The sequence below is a fragment of the Anticarsia gemmatalis genome, chromosome 17 (assembly GCF_050436995.1).
Source record: "Anticarsia gemmatalis isolate Benzon Research Colony breed Stoneville strain chromosome 17, ilAntGemm2 primary, whole genome shotgun sequence".
NCBI classification, from domain to species: Eukaryota; Metazoa; Arthropoda; class Insecta; order Lepidoptera; family Erebidae; genus Anticarsia; species Anticarsia gemmatalis.
Window position 1 is genome coordinate 8,989,564 of NC_134761.1, and position 25,852 is coordinate 9,015,415.

At 34.5% G+C, this 25,852-nt stretch overlaps 3 protein-coding genes across 3 annotated transcripts in view; 1 reads left to right on the forward strand and 2 right to left on the reverse strand.

Annotated features, from left to right (window-relative positions):
• Positions 1-1,670: 1,670 nt before the first annotated feature.
• On the reverse strand, positions 1,671-15,968 carry LOC142980198 (meckelin). The gene is given in 20 exon segments (XM_076125533.1): positions 1,671-2,905; positions 3,694-3,805; positions 4,755-4,903; positions 5,017-5,083; positions 5,185-5,223; positions 5,331-5,408; positions 5,488-5,711; positions 6,254-6,381; positions 6,759-6,846; positions 7,803-7,928; positions 8,583-8,717; positions 9,825-9,978; positions 10,354-10,469; positions 11,122-11,257; positions 13,551-13,675; positions 14,074-14,147; positions 14,444-14,561; positions 14,793-15,034; positions 15,380-15,550; positions 15,872-15,968. Coding segments are annotated over 20 exon segments (2,448 nt in total). The 3' UTR covers positions 1,671-2,836.
• Positions 15,969-17,577: 1,609 nt separating this feature from the next.
• LOC142980199 (uncharacterized) lies at positions 17,578-19,410 on the forward strand. Its single transcript, XM_076125534.1, has one exon. The coding sequence runs from the start codon at positions 17,578-17,580 to the stop codon at positions 19,408-19,410; it is 1,833 nt and encodes a 610-aa protein (XP_075981649.1).
• A 2,581-nt stretch (positions 19,411-21,991) lies between these two features.
• The window catches only part of LOC142980200 (atrial natriuretic peptide receptor 1), a 53,093-nt gene continuing 49,232 nt past the window's right edge, over positions 21,992-25,852 (reverse strand). The window contains 5 exon segments of the mRNA XM_076125535.1: positions 21,992-22,589; positions 23,534-23,654; positions 24,473-24,625; positions 25,008-25,200; positions 25,518-25,664. Coding sequence (XP_075981650.1) covers positions 22,318-22,589; positions 23,534-23,654; positions 24,473-24,625; positions 25,008-25,200; positions 25,518-25,664 — 886 coding nt within the window. The 3' untranslated portion in view covers positions 21,992-22,317.

Below are 25,852 nucleotides of genomic sequence, written 5' to 3' on the forward strand. Positions count from 1 at the left end.
TAAATACATTCTGACATCTTCATTTATTTCGTTCGAATATTCTTCTGATAGTCTTTTGAAAAGATTACTCAGTTTGGAAGTGTATTTGTAATCCATTGATTTAAGTTCAACATGCATGACACGACAGTATGCTTTCAGCCGATGTCCTGAGCAAACTGTCAACAAACGCATGTAATCGTTCAGGAAATCCTTGAAAATTTGTCCCGAGTTGACACGACTGTACACCCATTGCCGTCGACTCATACACGTCACAAGATATACTAACAAAATACATTTACACGATACATTCATGCTTGAATACAAGTAAACGTGATAAAAAATAAACTCATTTTAATTTTACGGTTTGCTCACGAGATTTTCAAGTAAATGTTCAATTAAAACAATCTATCGTGTTCGGTCAAGTACTCCAAGATGGCATTTTTAAATTTCTCTTGTATGTCTGATCGTATCTCACTATGTTTTTTACTATAAGTTCCATACACGACAAGTTTCCAAACATTCCTAGTCTTCTGTCCGATGTGATATGACAAGCCTTTACCAAACTGTTTAAGATGATAAATATATTCTTCAAATTTCAATACTTGCGAAATTGAATATATATTATTCATGGCAATAAAATACTCATTCATGAGTGGTTTTCCGGATGAAATAGCGCGTAGAAAGATTCTAACTTTCTTTAATTGTAACGTGGGTGCGTAGTCAGCGAAGTGTCTCAGTCTATGAGCAAATCTAGTGACGAGCATTCTTTGCAGGTAGACGGCACCTAGACCTCTGAGGCTTTTGCTCAATACTTCAAAGTATGGGCTTATCTTATAAGATTTGAAAGATTTATTCAGGATAGCATGGCAAATGTTTACGACGAAATCATAGAACGGGCCGTGTGGTAGTATGAGACGTTTTAACACTATCTTTACGGTGGATGGTTTGACAGTAGTGGTTGTTTCTGGTTCGACTTCGCAGCTACAACTCAGTGACTTACATTCGAAGGAAGAACTAGAGTTCGTTGCGCGGAGATTATTATGATTTTCTTCTATTACCATCCCGACTTCACCGCTCCTAGAACTGTATTCGTCTTCTGTATCTTCATTCGATTGACTACAAGTCGTTTTGTCGCAGAATGATAAACAAATAAGATACGAAATAAAATATTTCTTCATTGTTTTTACCCGGTTCGTGATTTGTAGATATTGTATAGTAACGAATATTGTCGTTCTTACGTATCACACTAAACTGCGCTTGCAGATACTTATATTTATTTTGCAGAAGGAAGGTCAATGATAACTACAATATTGGACAATTTGTTTTCTTTCTTACGTTTTATGGAATAAAAAACTGCAGGAAAAAAAGTATGAGCAATACATTGCTAAATATAGATCTTTGAATATCTGTTTGTTCTTTTAGTTTAACTTCCAATCCGAACTTTTCTTTTGTACCTACGCTTAAACTGAATAAAGCCACAGAAACAATACAAACAAAATGCGTAACTGTTGTTTTCCTATTCAATTTATCAAATCAGTGTACTTCCACTTACCGTGTTGTAGAACCCTCCTTCATTCCCTCATTCACGGCTTCCCCTGTGTCTAGCTATACCACTGTTATACCGTATGTACATTGTACGTACTAATCTTTTATCTAAATGGGTATAAAACTGAAAGCAGTTTACCTTATCATATATTTTTATTAAAATTTTACAAAGTAAAGGACTAATTTCCCGACTTATGGATAAGCCTATCCACTGGATACGATAGCACAACAGTCTATTCTCTAACTATTGTATGGTTAGCAGTCAACCTAGAGTCATAGTCGTTAAAGACCGGTAATAGGGTTCAAATTTTAATTATCAGTAATTTTCCCTTTTGCTATATGCTAGCTAACCAATACTAATTCAAAAAAGGAGAAAGAGGCCTAAAACATTGAAGTACTAAATAATGAGCATAATATTGGAAGTTTAGTTGCTTTAAAATTATAAATACAATTTCATTAATTATCTTTCGGAATAATACATAAATTCAGATTCAGAACTAGTACTATCAGAATGTCCAGACCTAGATGAGTCTAGAGTAATAGGTCGTAGGCCGTGAGCTTCAATTATTTCTTGTAACTCTATGTTATGATGCTCCCTAATAGCTTTGTCCAGTTTCTTTTTCAATTCTTTCTTCTTCTTATATTTAAGCTTTTCAATATTATTTACAATAACTTCGTGAAGGATTTTACGTGTCTCCTCTCTCACATCTAAACGATAGCCTTTGCAATAATCTTGTAAATCGTTTATGTAGTCATCAAATCTCACTTTATCTATCCTATGAAAAACCTCATCCATCGCTTGAAAGAATTCGTTTAAACGTATCATATTTGTCGCATTTTTCTTATTAAGTACTTGTAAATAAAATCTTGCTTCATCTATTACGAATTCATTTTTCTTAAAATATTTCGCCAATGACTTTGTGTCTTTGTAGCCCAATTTTCTCAAATCACTGTACATAAATCGGCTGTACTTTTTTAACTTTTTTTCAGAGCACCCATATCCTATTGTTTGAAGATAATCATGTACGAAATTTTCAAAAATACCTCCATCTTCGTTGAAAAATGCTTCATGTTTTACGCTCGAACATTCTAAGAATTGCAACAGCAGTATTGTAAATAGAAGTGCGTTCAGTCGGCAGAAATGTATGTAAAATAAATTAATTTCACGGCCTTTGCGCCTCATATTGACTTTATAACTGATTGGAGTGCTTAATCAGACGTGTATAACATTTTTTTTTTATCACTTTCGAGGCAACAACGTTTCCGGTTTCCGATACATAAAAAAATGTTAGGTACACAGGTACTTCTATTCTCAAATCTCGATCTCCGTTTTTTCTCTCTGATTTCTCTTGCCAAATCCAATTCTAAGTTGTTTCATTATCTGAAAAAAAATGCTGGTTTAAAAACAGATGTCTATTTTCCTTTATTTGTTTGATTTTGAATCTGTTATCAGAAACGTCAGGTAGCCGTTTTCCTTCCCTATACTGAAATAATCTTATAGAACCAAAACATTTTATTTGTATAGGTCTTCGTTTCGTAAAGTTATTGAATTAAAAACAACAATATCAGTATACAATTTCGTTTTAATAGAAATGCTGCAAAGGTTCAAGTTACTTTGGACACTTGTAATCTTAGTCTGAAAATCCATTGTAATTTGAACTCCCCCAAGATAAATTTACTTTTGTTCAAAATAAAATGTAATCTCAAAACTTTTTGTCTCTGTTTTTGAAGGGCCGTTATTGATGATACGATTTAGAAAAACAGGCTCTTATTTTCTTGCAAAGGTTTGAGTTCATTGCCAGATGGTTGTAAATATTTATTTTTCATAAACAGGTACTTCAAGTAACTACTTAGGTACCGAATTCGGAGCGAGTATATTGAACTGCCAAATATAACTCCTGTTTCCAGTTCCGAACATAACTATTAGAAGGTAGACAAGCATACATGATAATATTCGATCCACACCCATCTCTATTTCTAATTAGCCTTGCACCTTAGCGCAAAAAAAAAATACGTGGAATGTTGACTGTGGTCACTAAGATCTTGGCTAAGAACCATTGACGAAAAATTGAGAAAGTATTTCAGAGGATTCTCATTTGATTTGCACCTCCAGCTAATCGGTGTCACGATTGGTATCGAATATTAAAAAATAATAGTAGCCTTTCTTACCTGCCACACTATAACGGTCACCAGTGCAGCTATTAAGGATTCATTAACAGCTAGCAACATACAGCCGAAAAGCATTGCGTCAAATGTTGATAAAGTCCACTCCTCGGCCCACCTAAAAAAACGATGGTTCTGTGTATTTGCCCCTCTTTTAAACTAGAAAACCGATTTGTACCATGGTAATCTGTGAACACTATTTTTTTTAGAATAATAGCTAGATTATAATTTTGCAATATGCTAATATTCATTGCTTATGCTGGGAATAGGGCTATTAGTGCTATAACCTTAATTATATGACGAAAATTTATAAACATCAAAGTAGGTAAATGGAATAATATAAGAAAGGCCTTGTCAAAAATATTTTTATGTCAGGATTATATTTTATCAACGTCCACTGGATAAAATATATTGTAAAATACTGTTATTTTTACGGATAGAAATTAAAAAAGTACAAAGTTAATAAACCAACAGATTTTCTAACATTAACAAACTTTATTGAGGTAGAAAATTAATCGTTAAGGGTCTATTAATTTACTAAGGTCGAATGATTAAAATTGCTTTTATATGCTTTGTTTTATCCATGCCTTGTTTTATAAAACATCTACATTTTTCCCGCGACTTCTCCATGTGAAAAGATTTTCCGGGTTAAAAAGTACACAAATAAATTATTTATCATCAAGGCCGTTGCGGAACGATGCGCACTGGTTAGCGCTTCCATCACGGATTCGCCACCCTTAGACCTCCTTTACAATTTCATTCATTTCTATTAGTGCGTGCACTCACAAATCACTCGTCCTCATCCGGTGTAAGGGTCGTGGTTTTATTTTAAATGTTAGCATTTAGAAACAGAACAGGATTGCTGATTTAGATCAGCAATCCTGTTCTGTTTCTACCTAATTTAGAAATCATTGTTCCACTGCTAGGGAACGTCCTTGACTATAATAGGGCTTAAGGCCTATTTATCGAGGTTTCATCCTGTTATTTTCTTTCAACACAAGAAAATGTGTGCGTGGGAGCGAATGCTTTTGCTTTGTAATTAAATAAAATAAAAATGTAATACTTACCACGTAACAGCAAAGCACGAAGGAGTGCTATCATCGGGATCGTACAGAAGAGTGCTAGTGTTGCCAGCCTCTCGAGTAGTAAGTTCCACGTCTAATAACCGCTCTAATATTGTGCGTTCACTTGCAACCCAGCTAAGGCCGTCCAAAGCCTTGTAAACAAAATATAACACAAATTGAGTGAATATACGTTTTAAGTGAAGGAATCCAAAAACACATGCTTAGTTTTACAAATTAAATAAGTGTTGGTAATGTTATCACGTACCCTTTCAAAGAATGCTGCCAAGAATCTTGAAAGTAAAGCTTGGCGTGTTTCAGTTGCTCCTAAACCTGTAATAAAAATATTAATTTGTCCAAAGCTATCAAGAATGTGGTCAAAAAAATGGCTTGTTTTTCAGTTACGTGGATTTTAAATTAGAAAATTCAATAATATTTACCTGGTATTGAGAGCGATAACTGTTTATACACAATCCTGAAAAAATAATAACGTAATGTACTATGTACTATACATTTCCGTATATCGAGCGAAACATGCAAACTCTAAATTTGCAGCCATTAATTCATAATGAAATATTTTACCTTAGTTGTGGTGCACACACTACACGACACGTTGCTAAAGGTCCAGCCATCGACCTTAACTCCTTAGAGTCATCATTTCTAAAAGAAAAGTAAACAACCAATATCATTGACCAACATTTACCAATGTTCCAACATTGATTTATATAAAAAACCTCACCTTCCGTGAACATAATGAGCGTAAAAATCTTCTTCAAACACCAGCAGCGATAGACCAACATTGGAGCAAATGTTTGGCAAGTCTTTAGTTGGTGAACCGACCAGCCGGTCAGTGACCCAACGAGTGACCAAGAACGTTGTATATGAAGACCACCAGGCGATGGTCGCTATTGCCCATTTGTAGCCTTGGCTCTGTGGTAGGTAGGACTGCCAGGGAGTCAGGATCTAGGAAGGACAAGTTAATGTAAGTGGTTATAAAAAAAAACAGTTCTGTAGCGCGATTCTCTACAGTCGGTACTTTCGACTACCGAAAGTTTGATATTTAAAATGTACTGCCAAAATAGTTACTATAATGCCCGTTTGAAGCGCCGATCAGAGTTACATACAAAATTTCTCGATAACTAGCCGGTTGTCAGTTGTCGATTGTAGTAAAGAATCGAGCTATTATGATTAGATAAACAGTATAATAAAAAGTATTGTTTTTGGCTTCCAGATTCTATGTAAAAATTTTAAAGTGAGATGCGTCGAAGCCCTTAATAGGATTGAATTACAGTATCTGATTGTGTCATGAGCGTTGGTCTAAATGACTTTAAAATAGCTTGGGGCCAATTTTTCATCTACAAATTACTTTTTTCCCAGAATAATTTCACCGTTTAAAGAAAATAAGCTTTGCAAGAATTTTACAGTTAAATACATGAAATCACTCCTTGTTCCCATAGGGGTAGATCGGAGACCAAAGAAACCAGTAAAGTTAAACAGTTACTTACATGTAAAATAAACAATGCTAGAGTAACAGTGAGGTCTGGTGAAACTCTTCTCATAGTTTGCATTCTACTCCATTCTCTTGCAAGTGTATTTGCTCGCCAGTTGGTCGACTTGTCCATTGAACACGCATCTTTTGAAGAAAACGTACAACATTAAAGAAAACACTCTAACTCTCTCAAGCAAAATTATTTTGTTATAATTATAGTGAACATTCTAAGATTATTTATTAAAGCTTTGTAACACATGAGAGCAATAAAATTTAAATTTAAGTGGATTCAAGTCCTAGATTCTAAGTAAACCAAGGCTAAAAAGCACAACACTATTAAACACAATTTTAAATAACCTGAATTTAAGAATTGCTACGAAGATTAGAACGTAATTACAGTGCAACCTCTTAGCAAAGCATAAGCTATGTGACGACTTCCTTAAGCGTTGCAGGCAACATACCATTATCCTATCTAAAATAATAATTATAATATAATGTCTAAAAGTATTTTAACTTCTTACCTCTGAACGGTGGGTTGTACTCAGACCAGTCCAGAAAGAACATATCACACCGACACTGGTTAAAGTTAACCCAAGCCACTTAGAAAGCCTGTAAATTTATATTTACGTAAATGGGTGATAAAACATCAAAACTTTCTTCAAATGCGAGTTTGTTCATAACTTTTTTGGATGTTATGGTGTATAAAAATTCGGGAAAAAAGTTTCGGAGAGTTTCGGTACTGTTGAATGCTTTTGACGTTTAAAAGGAATCCAAAACCCAGTTTTGGTAGAAACAAGATGGGCACTGCACGTGCCTGGTTAAACAAAATTCTAGAAGCATTACTATAAAGCACAACTTTGAATTATCAAAAACTAAAAGTCTCTTTCTACTACATGCTTAGCCTGTAAAACTCAGACTGTAATTCAATCTTTTCGTTTGTATTGCGTAAATTGGCGTCCATTGTGTTCAACATACAAAGTTCAATTCGTTATTTTTATTAATCAAACTAGCTGACCCGCGCAACTTCGCTTGCGTCACCTGAGAGAATGGGTCAAAATTTTCCCCGTTTTTGTAACATTTTTCGTTGCTACTCCGCTCCTAATGACCGTAGCGTGATGTTATATAGCCTATAGCCTTCCTCGATAAATGGGCTATCTAACACTGAAAGAATTTTTCAAATCGGACCAGTAGTAAACAAACTCTTCAGCTTTATTATATTAGTATAGATTTAAAATGCTTTTTTATTTGTAACATTTATTACGTCATTTTATAATGTTATGAACAGGGTATGATCAGGGTAATCGAGGCTTTGGACCTTAACTTAAAACCCGCAACAAATTTAATCAGAAATAATTGGGGGAGTTTGAAAACTATCCGTTTCCCTTCTTAAAAGTTTTGTTTGCTCCAGTTCCGATGGATCCCTTCATGGTGTAAGTTAGGGGCCTCTAGTTTCAAACAACCATGATAAATAGACACGGGAAAATACACTTATTTTACACGTAGTTAGTTAGGTTATTTAAATCAACTTTCAATCACCTAATAACTTCAACTCTTAAAGTACTTACTTTTAAAGCCACAGCAGAATAAATTAACGCTTTGATTAAATGCTCTTCACTACGCGACAAGGGTAATGTTAGTCCCAGCGTACCAGCTTCTGCTGCTAAAGCATGTAACGTGGAAAACCACGTGGCCTGCAAAGATAAAGTCTTATCTCTTCTTACAAATAACAATAAATGTTTAAACTGTCGAACAAGCATATAGAAAGAGGAGGAGCTCGTGGCTTAGTTAACATTGTTAACAACAGCCGCGCGGATTGATCTCTGAGGTTAAGCTATGCTTGCCGAGGTTGTTCTGTGGATGGGTGACCATCTTATACATATCGAGTTTTTCCGTGTTTCAGAAGGCACGTTAAATTGTGGGTCCCGGCTGTCATTTACGAAGATCTTTGACAGTCGTTAACAGTAGTCAGAAGCTTGAAAGTCTGACAACCAGTCTTACCGAAAGGGTATCGTGTTATAACCCAGGTATTGGGTTGTGGAGGTCAGATAGGCAGTCGCTCCATGTAAAACAATGGTATCCAGCTGCATCCGGTGAGACTGGATGCCGACTTCAACAAAGTTTGGAACAAAGGCTAAGCCAATATATATAACAAGCGAATAAAAAAAATCATCGAGTATACAGGCAAGGGTAATATTTGAATGGCAGAAGTTACAGCCGTAAACCGTGACCTGCAAATGCGATGAATTTATAAAAGCAGCATATTGCTTACAGGCTACTATATTGCTGTCAGCTATAAGTCTAGATTTGTAAACTTTAATCTTACTAACAAGACGTCATGTACTCACAAAATACAAAGTATCAGCTAGAGTCCCAGCTAATAAAGGCACGATTGCAAAGTAGAGGCCACCTCTTCTCACTACTCCTCGCCATTGTACCATAGCATAGAGGGCTAGTAAAGATCCTAGCACTCCACCCCATATCTGTAACAAATGTACGTATAATTTAAGAATAAATAATCCATGAAATTCTGGTATCAATACTTTTCAACATAAAACACAAAGTGCATGCAAATGTTAATTCCATACTTATAACTTAATGTGCGCAAAAGTCTGCCTAAACAGGACTAAACCATTGATTGTATATCTCAAAATGTTTATGGAGAGAGATAAAGATCCCAAGATAAAAATAAATTTTATTCTCGAAAGGCAATTTATACGCAAACGGAGTTATTCGGATCAATTAGTAATTAGTAAAAATAGACAAACATGTAGGTTCGGGGAAATAAATTTATATTAATAAAAAATAAGGGTTTATCTTACAGAAAATGCATACGTCACGTTTAAAAGATAATCTTTTTTATAAAAACCTTTCAGCTTCTCTTCACGATAAAGCCAAAAGCGGCCAATGCCGATAGCTGTTTGCTTAAGGTCTTAACAAAATTGAAAACTTATGCAAATTGTTTATCTAAACCCTGGATAGAGATTGCTCTGGGTCACAACAGGATATTAAAATGTTAGCAATAAACTCAAAGTATCACATAAACTTCACTTTATTTAATAAATAAGTGCCGCTTTAATATCTGAAAGCGTTTGATTAACTTCTTGTGCTAATATTAAAATTGTAAGTAAAACGGTAGTAGCTAAAATAAAAAGATGTTTTTTTTTTTCTAGAATATTGGCTTAAACCTTAGTAATATAAGCTTTATTGATATGAAAACTTAATTTAAAAATTATATATATTCTCAATTTGCGGAATAATTTGCTCAGTGAGTATAAACAGACATAGACGCGTTATTTTAGCCCGTTTTGGATGGGAATAATCTAATCTGCAAGACCGTCAAGAAAATAAGAAACTAATTAGGAAATTTTGTCAGTAAGTTACACAAAGCTTTTAGTACCAAATATATCGCGACTGATATTGCCTTCATAATGAAATATTAGTTTTGTGTTACAATATAGGATCAGCCCGTGACCTCGGTCGATGTAATTCGATCGAAACGTCGGGTGATCAAATAAGATATTCTAACCTTAAATTTTCTATCGCGTTTAAGACCCGTTGCATTATAATATTAAATATATAGTTCGTACCTCAAGTCCTCTATGAACGCCAGCTTCAGGCATAACATGCACCACGCTCAGCGTCATGACTACGGAGTCAGAGTGCTGTGACTTTGTCGCGTAGTTCACCTCCACTGATATGAACACTTTCAACGAGCCCACGCTGCTTTTATCTCTTTCTATCCTGGGGAAAAAGCACACTTAATAATGTAAGAGAGAGTAAATTATATTTCTAAGTAAGTAAACTGTATTGGTCTTAAATGTCTGACGAAAATAGTTTCAATAATAATCAGGCTGAGGCCCGCGTTTTAAGGACTAGATGTAGAGATAATAAATTGCGTAGTTTTGTACTCAGTTCCTTTTAAAATAGAACGCTACAATTCGTAGCACTTACACTAGCGTAGCAAGTAATTAAAAAATGTTTAACAATAATCGTAGCGGAAGCCTACACTCGTAGTCTCGTAGCACATTTGCTACATAACTACATGTGTATTGCACAATGAATAAAAGCTAGGTAATTTAAAATATACGGTTATAAAAAGATTCTGCAGGTACTTACTGTACTCGAATAATCATGGTCCGAAGATAAACGGTGTTCGTAGCATTCGTCGTAGTCGATAGAAATTGGTCTACGATGAAATACCTTTTGAACTTGTTAGATAACCAGGTACCTCTCTAAAAAAGAAAAAAAATACAAATCCATACCCAGTATTGATCGTTTGGTTTTATTAATAACATTTTGAAATAAGTAGTGTCGAAACTTAGATTTTGGGCATGAGTATTATTGGCACCTTTCGTATTTGTAAATAGACGATCTCAATAGACAATCGTCAACTGCACGTGTGTATGTGGGTGGTCACCTTTCCTTATACCAATACTGATATCCAGTACGTTCAGTATAGCATTATTAGTTAGGACAGCTAGTGTACTTAGGACAATAGTTTCAAACAAGGCATTATTTTTATTCATACAGGGAAACTTAGCTTTGAACTTTAAAGTTCTCAAACCATTTCTTGCTATAGAATGTGCCACACATTATACGTTTTTTAAGTCAAGGTTAAGCGTAATTCATAATTTAAAAAATACGTTATAATAATATTATTTTTTATTTTAAATAGCCCATGACGTCTTCTGTTTTCTATGCCCCTGACTATCTCCCGGTTCTTCACATGTCTTCTCCCGAACAGGGAAGGGGTAAAGCCTTGGAAAAACCACCACAGTGGCCAAATGCGGGTTGGTTTTGTTTCTTCAGATAGCCATAAAATTATTAATCAACATCTCTATTCTCCCAACAGGAGGTACTTTGTCAACATTTTAATAAGTTTACCTGAACATTGTAGCCATTAGGTTTCCTTGGATAAACAGGAACTTGTATCAAATGTCCGTCTGTATATAAATATGGCGATACAGTCACATTCAAATCTTCGTTTAGTTTACTTGAAACGTTCATAGTGCAATCATGTCTGCAACAAATCAAATGAACTTTGAATCCGTTTGATCATAGCTCTTAACAACATGCATTTGATTTTCTATCCGATAAAAGTATAAATAAATTTATTTCAGTACACTTTGAAAAGATAGTTTAAATAAAATACGCAAGTTGTGCTTTGATGTGCAATCCAATCAATGATGATGTATATTTTGTTTTATTTGAAGCTAATTTTACGCTTTGATTCTCGATCTTGAGCTTAAAAAAAAAGCGCTAATTCAAAAAAATATGGAAATATAATATGTTAAATACATAGATGAGAAAATCGATTCACTTTGTCTGAGCGCTAAGCCTCAGGCTCTCCGTCAATTTAAATGCGTTGTTTAGTTTAGCTCGCATGGGCATGTATGAAAAACTGGCTTAACTAGCTCGCATAGTTAAGCCAGTTTTTCATACATGTCCGTTCACCGCAAAATATGTCAACTAAGTAACACTAAAAAACTAGCCCAAGTATGCAAACTAATCTAACGTTACTTTTTTTAGCTGATGATGATGCTTTAACCTACAGAGTGGCAAAATGTATTCAGATCAGATTTGTCAAAACCGTTATTAGGTGGTCCCGTCCGAGACCAATGAACTGAGGTTTAAGCTCTCATGTTCAGTGTCTACGGTTAAACTGGAATGCTGACAGCTGCTTCATCATATTTGATAGGAATTTAATAATTCCTAGCGAAGTCTGAAGCAATACTTAATCCCCTGTAGTGAAATATACGGAATGATTGATGATCTCGATGAATATTCTAAACTACGTGATCGCTAGAATATTAATTTTTGTCAACGGTTCAGTTAGTTTTCATGTGTTAATATAAGACTCCAGATATTTTTCTTTAAAGGAAAGACTACATGGCGGAGTAGCTAAATCACTACATTCGAACATTACACAAAATTGCGTACTCATCAAAACTTAAGCACTATCGGATTTAAAGATTTTCTGAGCCTTCTTATATAATTTTAACATTAAAACTCTAGCTTCTTATGTTCTTAAATGAATAATAGCATAATACATTACGTAAATAGTTTTCCTTTTATTAAAAGAATCGTAAATACAGTTAAATCCTCAAACATCTTTCCATCATGCCTGTGGCTCTATCCGTCACGCTCGGCAAGTTTTTGTTTTATAACGCGTCAAGGGGTTTCCATGGCTTATAAATAGACACACGGCTTATCATATCAGTTTCATATGTGTTTTGTGTGTTTGTTAAAATCTCCGCGATGTAAGGATTATCCCTTTTGAGGAAATAGAGTCATAGAGCTGCGTAAACAAAAGATAAAAAATGAAACGGTTTTGTTTATCTAAAATAGGGACGTAGATATGTTTGGAAGCAATTATATGAACTGTGCATGGACGTAACCACACTGTATGTTTTTAAGACAATAATAAGTTATGGAACAACGAATAAATAAATGTATTTGATCATCATAAGTAGTTGACCTGAATTAATGAATTATATATTTTTTATGTTAAATTAAAATGCGTCAAAATGAATACTTAAGATTACGGCTATTATGAAGCTTATTTTCAAAACGATATTGGTAAAAAATCTTAATTATTCTTTGCACTATTTAATTATACGTTACTCTATTTGCAACTAAACAAATGTTTATCTCAGTAGGCTTTAAGGTCGTTACAAGAGTGATAAAGGATATTGTTATTCGTCCTGCTTATTGCCAGTTAATTTCCATAACGCCTCTGACCATTCGAAAAACATTTCTAATAGACGTACTACATCAAATATTTATGTTATTCAAGGCCAAAGAAAATCCCTTTTCAGACAAAATAAAGATAATAAAACTTCTTAATAACCTAGTTGAAGGATTCGGTTGATGTTTTAGAATAATCACTTGAAAGAAAACTGACAAGCTAACTACTTTCTTGATGGAAATCGAAATTCTGAGAATTGTTACTTTTGATATTTTGTTCTTGATTGAGTTTTGAGCCTGTCTTACCTGTATTATTCCATCAAGATTTTAATAACGCTTTTTGCTTTAGAATATAATGCTACATTTATAGCTAAGTTTGCTTTTCTCCAGTATTTTTATGATAAGTTATCTTAATGAGCATTGTTATGCCTAAGTCTTAAAAAAATAGACAATATATTTTTTAAACTGAACCATTTTAAGATTAGTCTTTCCTTTTGCTAAATGACATCACAAAAACGGTGCTCAGATTGTTTCTAAATACTTACAACATAAAAAGGAAAATTCATCTTTCATTATTCTCAACATTGACTAGATATTAGAAATTTCACAGGATATAGGCAACTTACGTGAAATCTCTTCCTATTCTTATATACACAGGCAGGTAGCACGGGGACGTCTCTTGTTCTTTGTCTTTGAGAAACTTGACTCCTCCATCAGATGCAAATACAGCTGCTGCTAGGAATAGGGAATCCTAGGAAAATAAAAAGTTTAAAGGCTAAAAATCTGTTATATTTTAATGTTTACAATTCTTCAACAATTTGGAAATGATCAAACTCTAGATAAAAATCATCTATAAATAAAACAGACGTACAAACAATTCACAAGCAGTTTTTCTAAAGCATGTTCAAGTGGCATCAAAATCACTCGAGTTAACAAGATAGGCACTTCAATAATTTGAATAATTGCCTACACAATATCACGATCTATATTTTCTTTCTCTTTCTTTCCTTAAGAGTCTAGAGAAACAACAACAAAATAACACCTCATTTTACTACCTTCAGTTGATCTATTTTATATGAGGAATTGCGTAGATTTATCGCTGCAATTTCATCGTAACCAAATAATAAAATTGGAAGTAGAAAAGCTCACCTTTCCTCGAGGCAAGTTTGTTTCGCCAGGGTTTTTGTCTGATAATGATGATTCTACGGTCAGTGGAGGTAAACCTAGAAAATAAAGGCTAGCATAGCATTCCTGGTTTCTTGAAGTTTATTTTCATATATGTTTTTTAGAATTCGCTGATTTAAAATGATTGTACGTACGCTTGGATTTCAAACACCTCGGTTTCAACAAAATTAACTACAATTTAGTACCGCATTCAGTGTCTACAAAATTTAGTAACAGCTTATGTTTATCTTTGGACTTCGCCTGATTATTCTACATATACTTTTTCATGTTATTTATTGAAAATTATAGTCATATGAATATATTGAGCGAGGATGTCAAAAAATTGAAGGTTTACCTTTAGGAGTAGGTATGTTAGATTGTATCCAGAGTCTGCAAGGTCCAGCTGGATCTATGGAGTAGAAGTTTCTTACACATTCACTGGCAAGGGTGCGGCAGGCTCGCAGATCGTTTTGCTGAAAAAGTTCATATTTTAACTATGATAGCAACTTTCAAGTGCTTAAAAAAACTACTAACTACGCATTTATTTTTGCGGCAAAACAGTTTGATCGTAGATTAATAGTAATTACTAGTACTGAAAGATACTCATGTGTTTAATGGAAAAGCATACAAGTATTTTATCTGAGGTGTCTATCCGAGCTTATTTGTCGCTCAAAATCAGGTCATTCGTATAAAATTTTACTTACTGTACACAAATACTCGTGTTTAACAACATCCAACAGTGCGAGTGGATGCAGGCTATTCTCTTCATACTTGGGCCTGGCGTTCACATAGCTCTTGGGCACGCAGGCTCCTCGCACGATGATCTGACTCTTGGCACAAGTGCACGACTCACAGCGAACACACACGTTGTTCTCTGCTTTGAAGCCTCGGGCGCATTTTACGCATTGAACCTCTTTGAGAGCTGAGCCGTCTAGGTTTTGAGTTACTGAAAGAAAAAGTTTGAAGATATAGCAGCAGATTACTTAAACATCGTTTATTTTATGCCAAAGATATAGTAATTAAACATTACTTTTATAAGACTTTTCAGCCACTGGGCATTTTTTTAAAAAGACCATCTTAGTTATATGCTTAATTTAACGGCGTAAAAATTTTATTAAATATTTTTTGTACACGAAGGGTTTCTTTTTACTTAAGTAAAGATCAAATACGTATTTGGCATAGGTATACTGCACACAGCACTGATAAATGATTTATTGGCTTCGCTTCTGTCTAAAAAGAAGAAACAAGTTATTCTGAAATATTTTTATTCGGTAATTAGTAATTTTCTCACCACTAATATAGTCCGCTGGACACTTCCTACAAACGAATCTCCCGGCACTGTTCTGACATCGCCTGGGCACGCAGCTGGTCCCGTCTGATGACACCACCTCTGTCGCGTTGCACGGCTTGCAGCGGTTGATACTCACCGGAATGCTGTGCTCCTCACATGAGCAGCCGAAGCCTTGCAAATTTACGTGTATTTTATTATTATCTTTTATATTAAAAGGAACTTTGAGTTGAATTACAGTAGTGCTTAGTGATTTTTTTTAATATAAGTTTGTTTGTTTAACAGGAAGACTAAGGCTAGTTAGTATAGTCCTTCTTGCCGTGAGGGTGAACTATCACAAAAATCTTATTTTCTGTAATGTAGTTGAGTTTAAATACATTTGTCAAGTCTATTTGTACAGGTGTATCTTATATTTATAGTAATTTGCTTTCAGCTATAACAAATAATAAAAATCTTACTACATAATGAAAAAAAGCTATCGAACATGATACTTACCATCAGCAGAAGTGACTAGAGAAGCATTAGCAGGACACGCCTGGCAGGCGAGAACACTCGGCTCATAGTACTGTCCCGACTGGCAAGTACCCGGCATTTCCAGTTCTTTAGCACTTACGAGTATCACCACACACAACCAATAGTAATGATGTAATATTTGCATTGCTATTCAATAAATACTCGCACTTCTGTTAAATTGTCTTAAAAAAAGACTATGGCTACAGAATGTTTTTTTGTACCTATTTAAGCTTTTGATGATAGATACGTCTAGGTATTCAAAGTTATGTTGTCAATAAACTCCGTTTGATCAATAAGTTAAGATCCTAAGAGCGGTAAAATCAGTTATAATTCTTTAGTTTTAACCGGCCAAAAGAAGAAGCACCAATCATATAAAATTGTCGTCGAGATGATATCTAACAATAATTGAACTTTTTTTTAACCGTTTGCATATTTACTGTAGACTATATATCACATAACTTTGCTACTTTTAAAATTGTTATATTTTGATTCAAATTCTTTACTTAGGTTACTGTACCGTGTGTTATATACCCGATTTTAGAAACTAAACACCTCTTCCAAAAATACTTCACACACTATAATAACCATACTATCAACATTATTTACGAGTTAATTAATATAAACGACGAGTAATGATTGTGCCTACTAGCCTATTACGTCACTGATGACGTCACAGTGTCACTTGATCTTTAGCTGTTAAATTAGCGAAATTGTACACAGTTTAGCGAGTCTATTTTGTTTACTATAGTGTTGTTATATCTGTTGCCATGGTAACCGGTGTTGCTAGGGGACGTGTGTCTATTGAAATAACGGTCAAATATAGAATGAGGGCTTGGATGAGAACTATACATTGTACATATGGTTACACGATTATTGAAGTGATTATACAACGTGTACTTTTAAGTATTAAGATAACGATAAGTTTGCTTTATAACAACGAAAGTCTTAATGGTCCTAATTCACCGGTACGGTATTTATACGAAAGATAAAAAAATCGAAGCGTTAATTTTACTAAGACTTCGATTTTTAAGAATTTTAATGTGTTTTATAGCATTTTAAAACAAATGATTCAATGCCTTTGTAACTACCATCGTTCACGGATTTCACAACCATGGACCAAAGTATGGCAAAGGAAATTTGTAAGTGTCGAAACATGTGGCCGTTCTTTGTTGTCTGTCTACCCTTATGGTAAAAATACGTGAAATTATTTATGTATGTACTTTTTTGAAAACGTGTTGTGTATTCACTATTTTCTTGTACATACTACCACATATAAGATAGTATAGTAATCAACTATACAGTATAATCAACATAATATCATGTTAACTAGTTTAAAGTAGCGTATCAGAAATGTTCCTAATGCAGTTTATGCAGTCCTGATGCAATCGCATTTCGATGTTACATTTAATCTATTTCAAATAGAAACCTTTTTTGAAACACATTCCTGAGCTTAAATGTGCATAATGTGACTGCTGATGACTGTACAATCTCCCATTTTCGTTATAACTACATTAAATGGGGTGCATCGATCAAAATCTGTTCGAACAATGTCTGAATTACCGCGGCGTTTAGAACAAAAGATGATTTATGACATCAGATGGTCAGCCGTAAATCACTCTAAAGTCTAAAACGAAAAAATGCATTATTACTTTTAACCCAACATCGGTTACAACTGGCAGCTTTTAAAAATGCTTCTAAATTTCTTTAAAGCTTTACTTGCTGTCACAGCTTTTTTTAACATTGGAATATGTGATGAAATAGCCCAGCAAGAAGTTATTACTTGTGCAGTTGAAGTGGCTAACCTTAATTTCAATTACCGAATGATTACCGTTGTATTGTCCAAGGATGTTGACAACCAGCTAGTGACCGACTTTCTGATGGGATACGAAGGTACTGTGATGATTGAAAATAGAGGTGCGTATGCAACGAAGCAAGCCGTCATCATTGTGGATAACTACCAATCGTTTGTTAAGCTACTTAATAGTCTCAAACCAGATTTAAGAGGAAGACATCTGTTTAACGGCAGAGCGAAATACATTATCGTTTTAAATTCCAATCGGAAGAAATTAGATCATATTACCAGCTTTTTATGGAGTTACTACGTCACAAATGTCGTGATCATTGCCAGAGATAGAAAGAACAGAGTCGGTTTGTACACTTTCTTTCCCTACAAGAACCATCTAAGTTGTTCAAACACAAGCCCCGTTTTCATGGGATACTGGGAAGATGTGAAACTAAAAAGCGTTTATCCGAATAAAATGAAGAATATGCAAGAATGTCCGCTATACATATCGACGAACAAGATCTACCATCAGGCTATGGAAGAGAAGATACCTCTGCAGATGATAAAGAAAGCAATAGTTCGGTTGCTAAGAGATGTCATGAATTTCACTCCAATAGTTTCTACTAGGGAGTACTTGAGTATTGATTCAGATCGCGCGAAGAACTGGTCAGATTCCTTGAACGATGTTATTTCTGGTTTTGCAAACATATCTACGTGCACTATTCCGTTAGGATTAGATAAAGTAAATCTGCTTGGTTACTCTTTACCGTATTTTAGAGTCCGTATAGCATGGCTTGCTCCTCCCGTTCACCCAGGACCGGTGTGGTGGCGTCTCTTCTCACCATTGAACGGCTATCTATGGCTTATTCTCTTACTTGTGACGTTCTTTGTAGTATCTCTCCCTTTTATTCTAAAATTTAAACCTATCAAAAAGTTTTGTACCACCCATTTTAAGTACTTCAATAAGGTGCAAGGGGCTGCCTTTCGCGTTTGGGGAGTTATGTTAGGCCAGACTATTCGTGTTGCTCCGAAACGGTTTAGGGATTTCTACATTCTGAGCCTTTGGTTATGGTTTACATTCGTTGTTAGGAGTGCGTACCAAAGTGTTCTTATTGGCGCTTTGAAAACTGATACCTTAGTCGGTAATTTCGCAAATCTTAAAGAAACAATCGATAATGGTTATTCGATTGGCGGTAGAGCTGGTATTTATGCTCATTTTGAATTTGATCCGGTAATCAGAGAGAGGTTTGAAATCATCCCTGAGACGAAATTTGAAGAAGTATTTCTGGATGTGATGGAAGGAAAGAAGAAGTTTGTTGTGGCTGCTTCTTTGGAGTATGCATTTGCTTACTGTCTGTCTCAAGGCAAAAAGGAGGATGAATGTGGACATGTTCTTCCGGACTCAATTCTAACAGTTCCCTTAGTCGTGTGGATGAGGGTACATTCACCTTTCTACGGGCCATTGCTGGTGTGGCTTCCAAGACTGATGGAGAGCGGGTTGTTAGAAAGAAACGCTATTATAAAGACGACTTATATAACCACGGTGCCCACGGACCCGTCGCCGTTGACTCGTCACCAGATGCTCAGTTCTTTTCTCTGCTTGTTCCTCGGTTATGCGATTTCAGCTGTAGTGTTTGTGTTAGAAATATTTAAGAAACATAGTTTCAAGTATACTATCGTGAAGAAAAGTCACTTAGCTGCTTTGAAAGGACAAATTCATAGGCATCAATCTTCATAGAGAGGTTGTATTTTAAAGTTGTGTTGTAAAGAGTGTGTGTTTTTAGTTGTAGCAGTAAATAATGTAAAATATACTTAATCCCAGATCGCCGCGAAACTATTGCAATGGCAATCAAAATAACGGCTTTTGCATTCTGAAAATGGGTAAATAAAACTGCGTGAAATATTTTTGTACTTTATTTATCATCAAACATAGAAAATAATTGTCACTTTATCACTGTTAATTGACACAAACAAATGAAAAGCGTCTATATATTCATAATATTATAATATCTTCAACATTCATATAAAAATAGACATTTAGTGACAAAGTTAGAAGTCTAGATACAAATATATGAAAGTAGGAACATTATGTAGGTACAGTTATATCCCGACCTGCAGTATAAGTAAAGGGAATTAATAAATGTTTAATGAACTTGACAAAACACATTATAAATTGTATTAAAAGGTAGAACATACATTAGATTATTTCAACACATATACTTTTACACACTAAGTATAACCAAATATCAAGGTACATTTTCAGTAACACCAAAGGGGCCCTTGCCAAAAAAGCCATCGTCGGAAAAATTCTTATGTGTCTTCTCCTTTAGATATGTATATTTTCTGGTTTTACAACTCCCGAACATATTTTTTCAGGGGTTAATTTACATAAAGTATGACGTCATCTGTCCTTGATGCCTTTTATTTTGCACATTTTTATTTGGGTTCCTACTTATGATGTTATATTATTTGAGTAAAAATTACTGCTTTACTTCGGGGTATAACTGTGTTACAAGGCCTATTCTATTTGGCACTACAAGTTAGCTTATACACCTACTAGGCTTTGGAAACAATAGAATATCTTTATAGCAAGAAAATGTTAATATTGAAAAATAGTATTAAAAACATAAATAGAATCAAGCTCCGAACAAAACAGGTCTAAAGAAAGGGTTTATCCGTAAGATGTAGGAATTATTTAAATAATATCAACATTTTTGTTGCAAAAATTATTTCACATACTCATTGTAGAACCCTATGTCTTCATATTTCGCACTACACAAAACAGACTGTATTATGTCAAAAAAGTTAATTTCAAGAAAAGATTTGACAACGTATAGTTTAAGATTCGAGTGATGATGTCAATTATTAAATACATCCATACTGCAGTGAGATAAAAATACGGCTGTCTTTCCCGATTATAAAGAATTGAATTAGGGATCTAAAAATTAGATTTTGTTTTTATTGTATTATACACGATAATACAGACTGTTTTGTGTAGTGCGATTTGTTCGGAACTTGACGAACGTTAATCTTAAATTCACAGCAAGTTATTTGTCTATGCGTTTATTGAAAAAAGTAGGGTTTTGGGGCAGGGGTTGGCTAAGAAATTCTATTTATATGTCTAAGGAAGATAACATTGAGATAAATAAAGTTTTTAATAAAATATCAAACTAGTTTCTTAAGTATTAAAACATTTAGATTCTCTTCTTAACTAACCGTATTAAAAATATTCTTATTTCACTTACCACTTAGTTAAAACCTTTCATAATATATCTATACTAATATTATAAAGCTGAAGAGTTTGTTTGTTTGTTTGAACGCGCTAATCTCAGGATCTACTGGTCCGATTTGAAAAATTATTTCAGTGTTAGATAGTCCATTTATCGAGGAAGGCTATAGGCTGTATAACATCACGCTAGGGCTATTAGGAGCGGAGTAGCAATGAGAAATACTACAAAAACGGGGAAAATTATGACCCATTCTTTCTTAGATGACGCAAGCGAAGTTGCGCGGGTCAGCTAGTTTTATTTAAAATTTGCTAACATAGTAATCTTCGTTTACGATTTCTTGTAGTATTTCGGATAAAATATGAAATTGAATGACTTAGAACTATTGATATGAGATCTTCATTAGGTATATGATATCTAATAGCACTTATTTAAAATCTATAAAAGCAATAACAAATACAAACGCACTTTAAAATAGGCCCGCAACCCAGGAATATACTCAATTCATCTAACAAATATAACATTTTGAGATCTAAGATAACACACGACTAAACTAAATGAAAAGAATCATCAAGTAGTAACAATTTATGAATGTAATTATTGATCACGATAAAATATTATAAGTAGGCAAATAAAACCTTTAAACTATCTTAAACTATTACTGAGATTGTAGAACGAACTATGTCAGCCATTAAACATATAATAACAACAAAATTCTCCCGCGCTTTCCATTTAAATCTAAAAGCTTTATGGCTTGTGTTGCTAACTGTCATTCAAATGTCATCTGAGTGCAATTGTGATGCATCTGTTCGTAAGTAATGTTCCTCGTGTAGCCGCCTGTCCGATGCAAATGTGTGAGTTAATAAAATGTAAATGTTATCACTGTCCAGCCATTAACAAGAGACACGGATAAAATGACGGTAAAACGCTCGTTACATTTACATAAGCCGGGTTAAGTTTAGCTTTAGTTATTTATGAAGTTGTTGATTGAATTGATTCATTGAAGAGGTAGAGAAAATCTGATCATTTTATCGAAGGAATTAAGTTGACTTTATGACGGCTTTTCTGAACATTCAAAATGACAAAATACTTTAACTATACGAAAAAATCGGGTGCAATAAATTATGTTATAAAATTCACTACAAAATTTTGTGCCTATAATTTCGTTCACATGGAATAATGTTATATCAAAAAGTAGGTGATATTAATATTGAATGAACAAAAATTACTCCCAATCAAAACTTATTCCTTTATACAAAGGATCGTAATGGGAATTTTTGTTCTTAGAAACAAACACGGACTAAATTGTTTTGTATTCCTTAAAATAAATTACTAATGAGCACTACGTACAATTTAACATAAACAAAATAAAAATAGCATAAATATTGTCACAACACAAAAAATATAGTTTCTTAGAACTAAGCCGCTAAAGTGGGAGGGTCTACAACTAAATAAGGTACTTGCAAAGACAAGGAAGGTTGTGGTAATCCTGGGAACAGTATGGGGTACTGTGGTGGAGGCTGGGGACCTTGGGAGAGGGACCTGGTCTCTGGCTCCGAGCAGTGCAGCAGCCAGTACGTGACCATTCGCCCTCGACCCTTGAGTTCCACCTCCCCTCGACGTTCCACCACGAAAGTCCCCCACTGCTCCAGTAGAGTTCGCGTGTTCTCGCTCAAGTGAATGCGAAGAGCTATAAGTGTGATAAAGAAATATAAAAATGTAAATCATAGATAGTTTAGATCCGATTTTTGTGGTAACAGTTCTTTCAGACTTTTAATTCAAAATGTAAGTTATCATTCTACAATAATACTTAATTTTGCTAGACGTATAGCTTCTTCTGGAAATGTGTCAAAGATTTGTTTGTTCAGCACTTGGGTTAACTTAGAAACAACTATCGTAAAATGTTAGTAGTAAAAATATATTCAACTTTGAAGGTCTTTACGTCAAGTGTCAGTCAACAAATGGGAACCAGCTTACCGAGTTTATGTATAGCAAAGTTATATTTATGTGCTCTAATAAAGATAAGGTTGATGAACCGATGTGAATTCCAAGAGATTTCCTTTGCAATCCCTTAAGTATCAAAATATCATTACGTAATTCTAGATGCAGCAGTTTTAAAAGTCAAAAGTCATATAAATTGTAAAATTTAAAGCGAAAATGTTGCAAATACGGAACAACAAATAAAGTTGGGACATAAATCTCATTATCAAACGTCGTGAATCTAGTTCAGGTCGTGCTATCTTCAGATAAGAATGTGACAACCACTTTAATGTTTCAAACTTCATATAAAACCACTTAGAACGTTTAACGAGTTTGGATACTCTTGCAGAATATCTTTAATTCAGATTTGAAGTGAGATATTTTTATAGAATCTTCGCCTTTACATTATAACTTTACGACAACTATGTTATATTTCAGTGAAATAACTTGCATGCCAATAGTAGTAGTAATAGTATATATAGTGTTATCTTTTTGCTATTATGTTGTATAATAAAAATACACAACAATTTTATAGAAATAACATACCTATACTTTGACGTGATTACCATCAATTCTTACCTGTAAACGCAACTAAACAACAAAAGCTTTATGATACCTGTTTTTAAAGAAATAATTAATCACAAATCAACTCACGTTGTCCAGTAGACTCCATCCTACTAGCAGTGTTAACAGTGTCTCCGAACAGACAGTAGTGTGGCATCTTGACTCCCACCACCCCGGCACATACAGGTCCAGAGTGGACACCGATCCGAACCTGTGTTTTATAATGAACAACTTTATAAAAGTCAATCAAGTACTATATCCAACAAGTTAGTAGAGAGCCCTGTATTTAAGGTTGGCGGAGGTATACAATATTCAGCATTTAGAACATCAGTGCATCGGCTTATACAGCTTACGGTGGTCGATCTGATACAGCTACTTTATTATAGAAGTACATAGAATTATCAATTATAATCTAGATAAATCGTGTATCCCAAGGCTCACTTATAAGTTCTCAGACTGTATTTTATGATTTTCAACGTAGCAATCAAACAACAAACTAAAGTAGAAGCTAGTTTTATAAAAGGACATGGTGTTTTAACTTAGTAGAAAATAAAGGCAGAGGCAGAAACATGAACACAATAAGCAATAAAGTGACTGACAGTAAATACTGAGATTACGGTCAAGGTTAACACTCTGTGGAAAACTGCGTTAGATAAATGATACAGGAAAACGGTTGGGAAAATACTCTGACGGTGAAACGGGATCGTAAAGGTTAATATTTTTCAATTGTACAATAGTCATAAGGTAAGTAAGCAATAAGCATTAAGAAACATTTTTAAAAAATCCGGTGAATTGAGAATCTCCTTCTTTTTTTGAAGTCGGTTAAAAAGAAACGGAAACGTAATAAATCTGCTCGGGGATTCACTCACATAAAATACAGTGAATTGACATAATTTAAGTAAATATACCTTTGAGTAGCAAAGGTCCCATGATAGTCGTAACTTAGAGTAACTTTTACTTAGCCTGCTTCATTAACACGAAATACACAAAAATCTACACTATAAAAAGTAAAAGAATAGTGATAGTAACCTCTAGTCGGTGCGTAGGTCGGTGCCGCACGACGAATCCTCGCACAGCTTCGACGATAGCTAGAGCCATGAGACAGATCTCCCTCGCGTGCAGGTCTCCGTTACGTTCCGGGAGACCTGATACTACCATGTAAGCGTCGCCTATTGTTTCCACCTAGTGAGGAGATAATAAATCATTAAGATGTGATAAAAAAAATAGTTTTAGAGAGTAATGGACTTTTCCCACGGTAGCAAAACTCGTAAAAGATTTACACTCGGCATTGTCTAGCCAGTTCCCTTGCTCGAACTTGGCTTGACACGCTGCCACGTGTGTGTATGATATTAATCGCATAAATAAAGTCCTAGTAAGCAGCACAAAAGTTTACAACCCGGACAGGAAAATTAATTAACCAATAAAAAATTGCTGTCTGTGCAAATCATAAACTATTAGTGCTAAGCTATAAATAATTGATGGTGAACTATATCGTGTCATTAATGTAATGTATAAAAAGATAGTATATGATCACTTTAATGTTACACACACAGTTAATCCTTACCTTATACACATCATAGAAGCCAATAATCCTGTCGAATGTGCTGTACAGATCGTTGAGTAGGTCCACCACCTGCATGGGCGTGGAGGCAGCACACAGCTCCGTGAAGCCCACGATGTCGCTGAAGTACACCGTCACACACTCGCAGCTCTCCGGCTGGACCACTTCTCCTGCCATCAACTGTTGTGCTACTGGCCTAAGGGTAACCGAAAATGTTATTATAACTTGATAAACAGGTGTTTTGTTGCGTGCACTTTGCAGAGTCAAAAGTGTAGATATTAAATTTTTTGATTGCAGTTTTTTTTGTTAACATATCACATGCATGGTTTGCATCTTCTAACCGAGGAGACTAAAATTTTATTTAGAACAATAAGAATGATAAAAAGGTTAACCCATAAACCAATAGACATTTCTGTTATTTAATTAATAACCGAGGGACTTAAATTCTGCCTCATTCAGAATTTTTTGAGCAGATAACGTAAAATAAAGCATTACAAAGAATTAAAGGTTTACCTTGGCAACACTTGATACAGCAACTCCTCAGATCTTCTCTTTTCCATAGAAAGTTGTTCAGTTTTCTCCTCAACCAAAGATTCTAAGTTGTTCGCGTACTGTTCCATGCGCCGAAGAAGATCATCCATCAGATTGTCGCAGTAGCCCCTACACGATGAATAAACTATAGTACCTTGAACAACTAGTCGAAGGGCACGCTAGTAAATGTTAGCAATATTTATTGGTGTCGACTTCGGATCGCTATATCAAGGATATTGATAATGCAAGCGTCCCTGCTTCCAAGGAGCTTTACACTTTAAAATGTTCGATTTATATGTTAAGATATGATTAAAGAG

What these genes read in the sequence shown, in the direction of transcription:
- LOC142980199 (XM_076125534.1), top strand. Translation starts at nt 17,578, where the DNA reads ATGCTTCTAAATTTCTTTAAAGCTTTACTTGCTGTCACAGCTTTTTTT.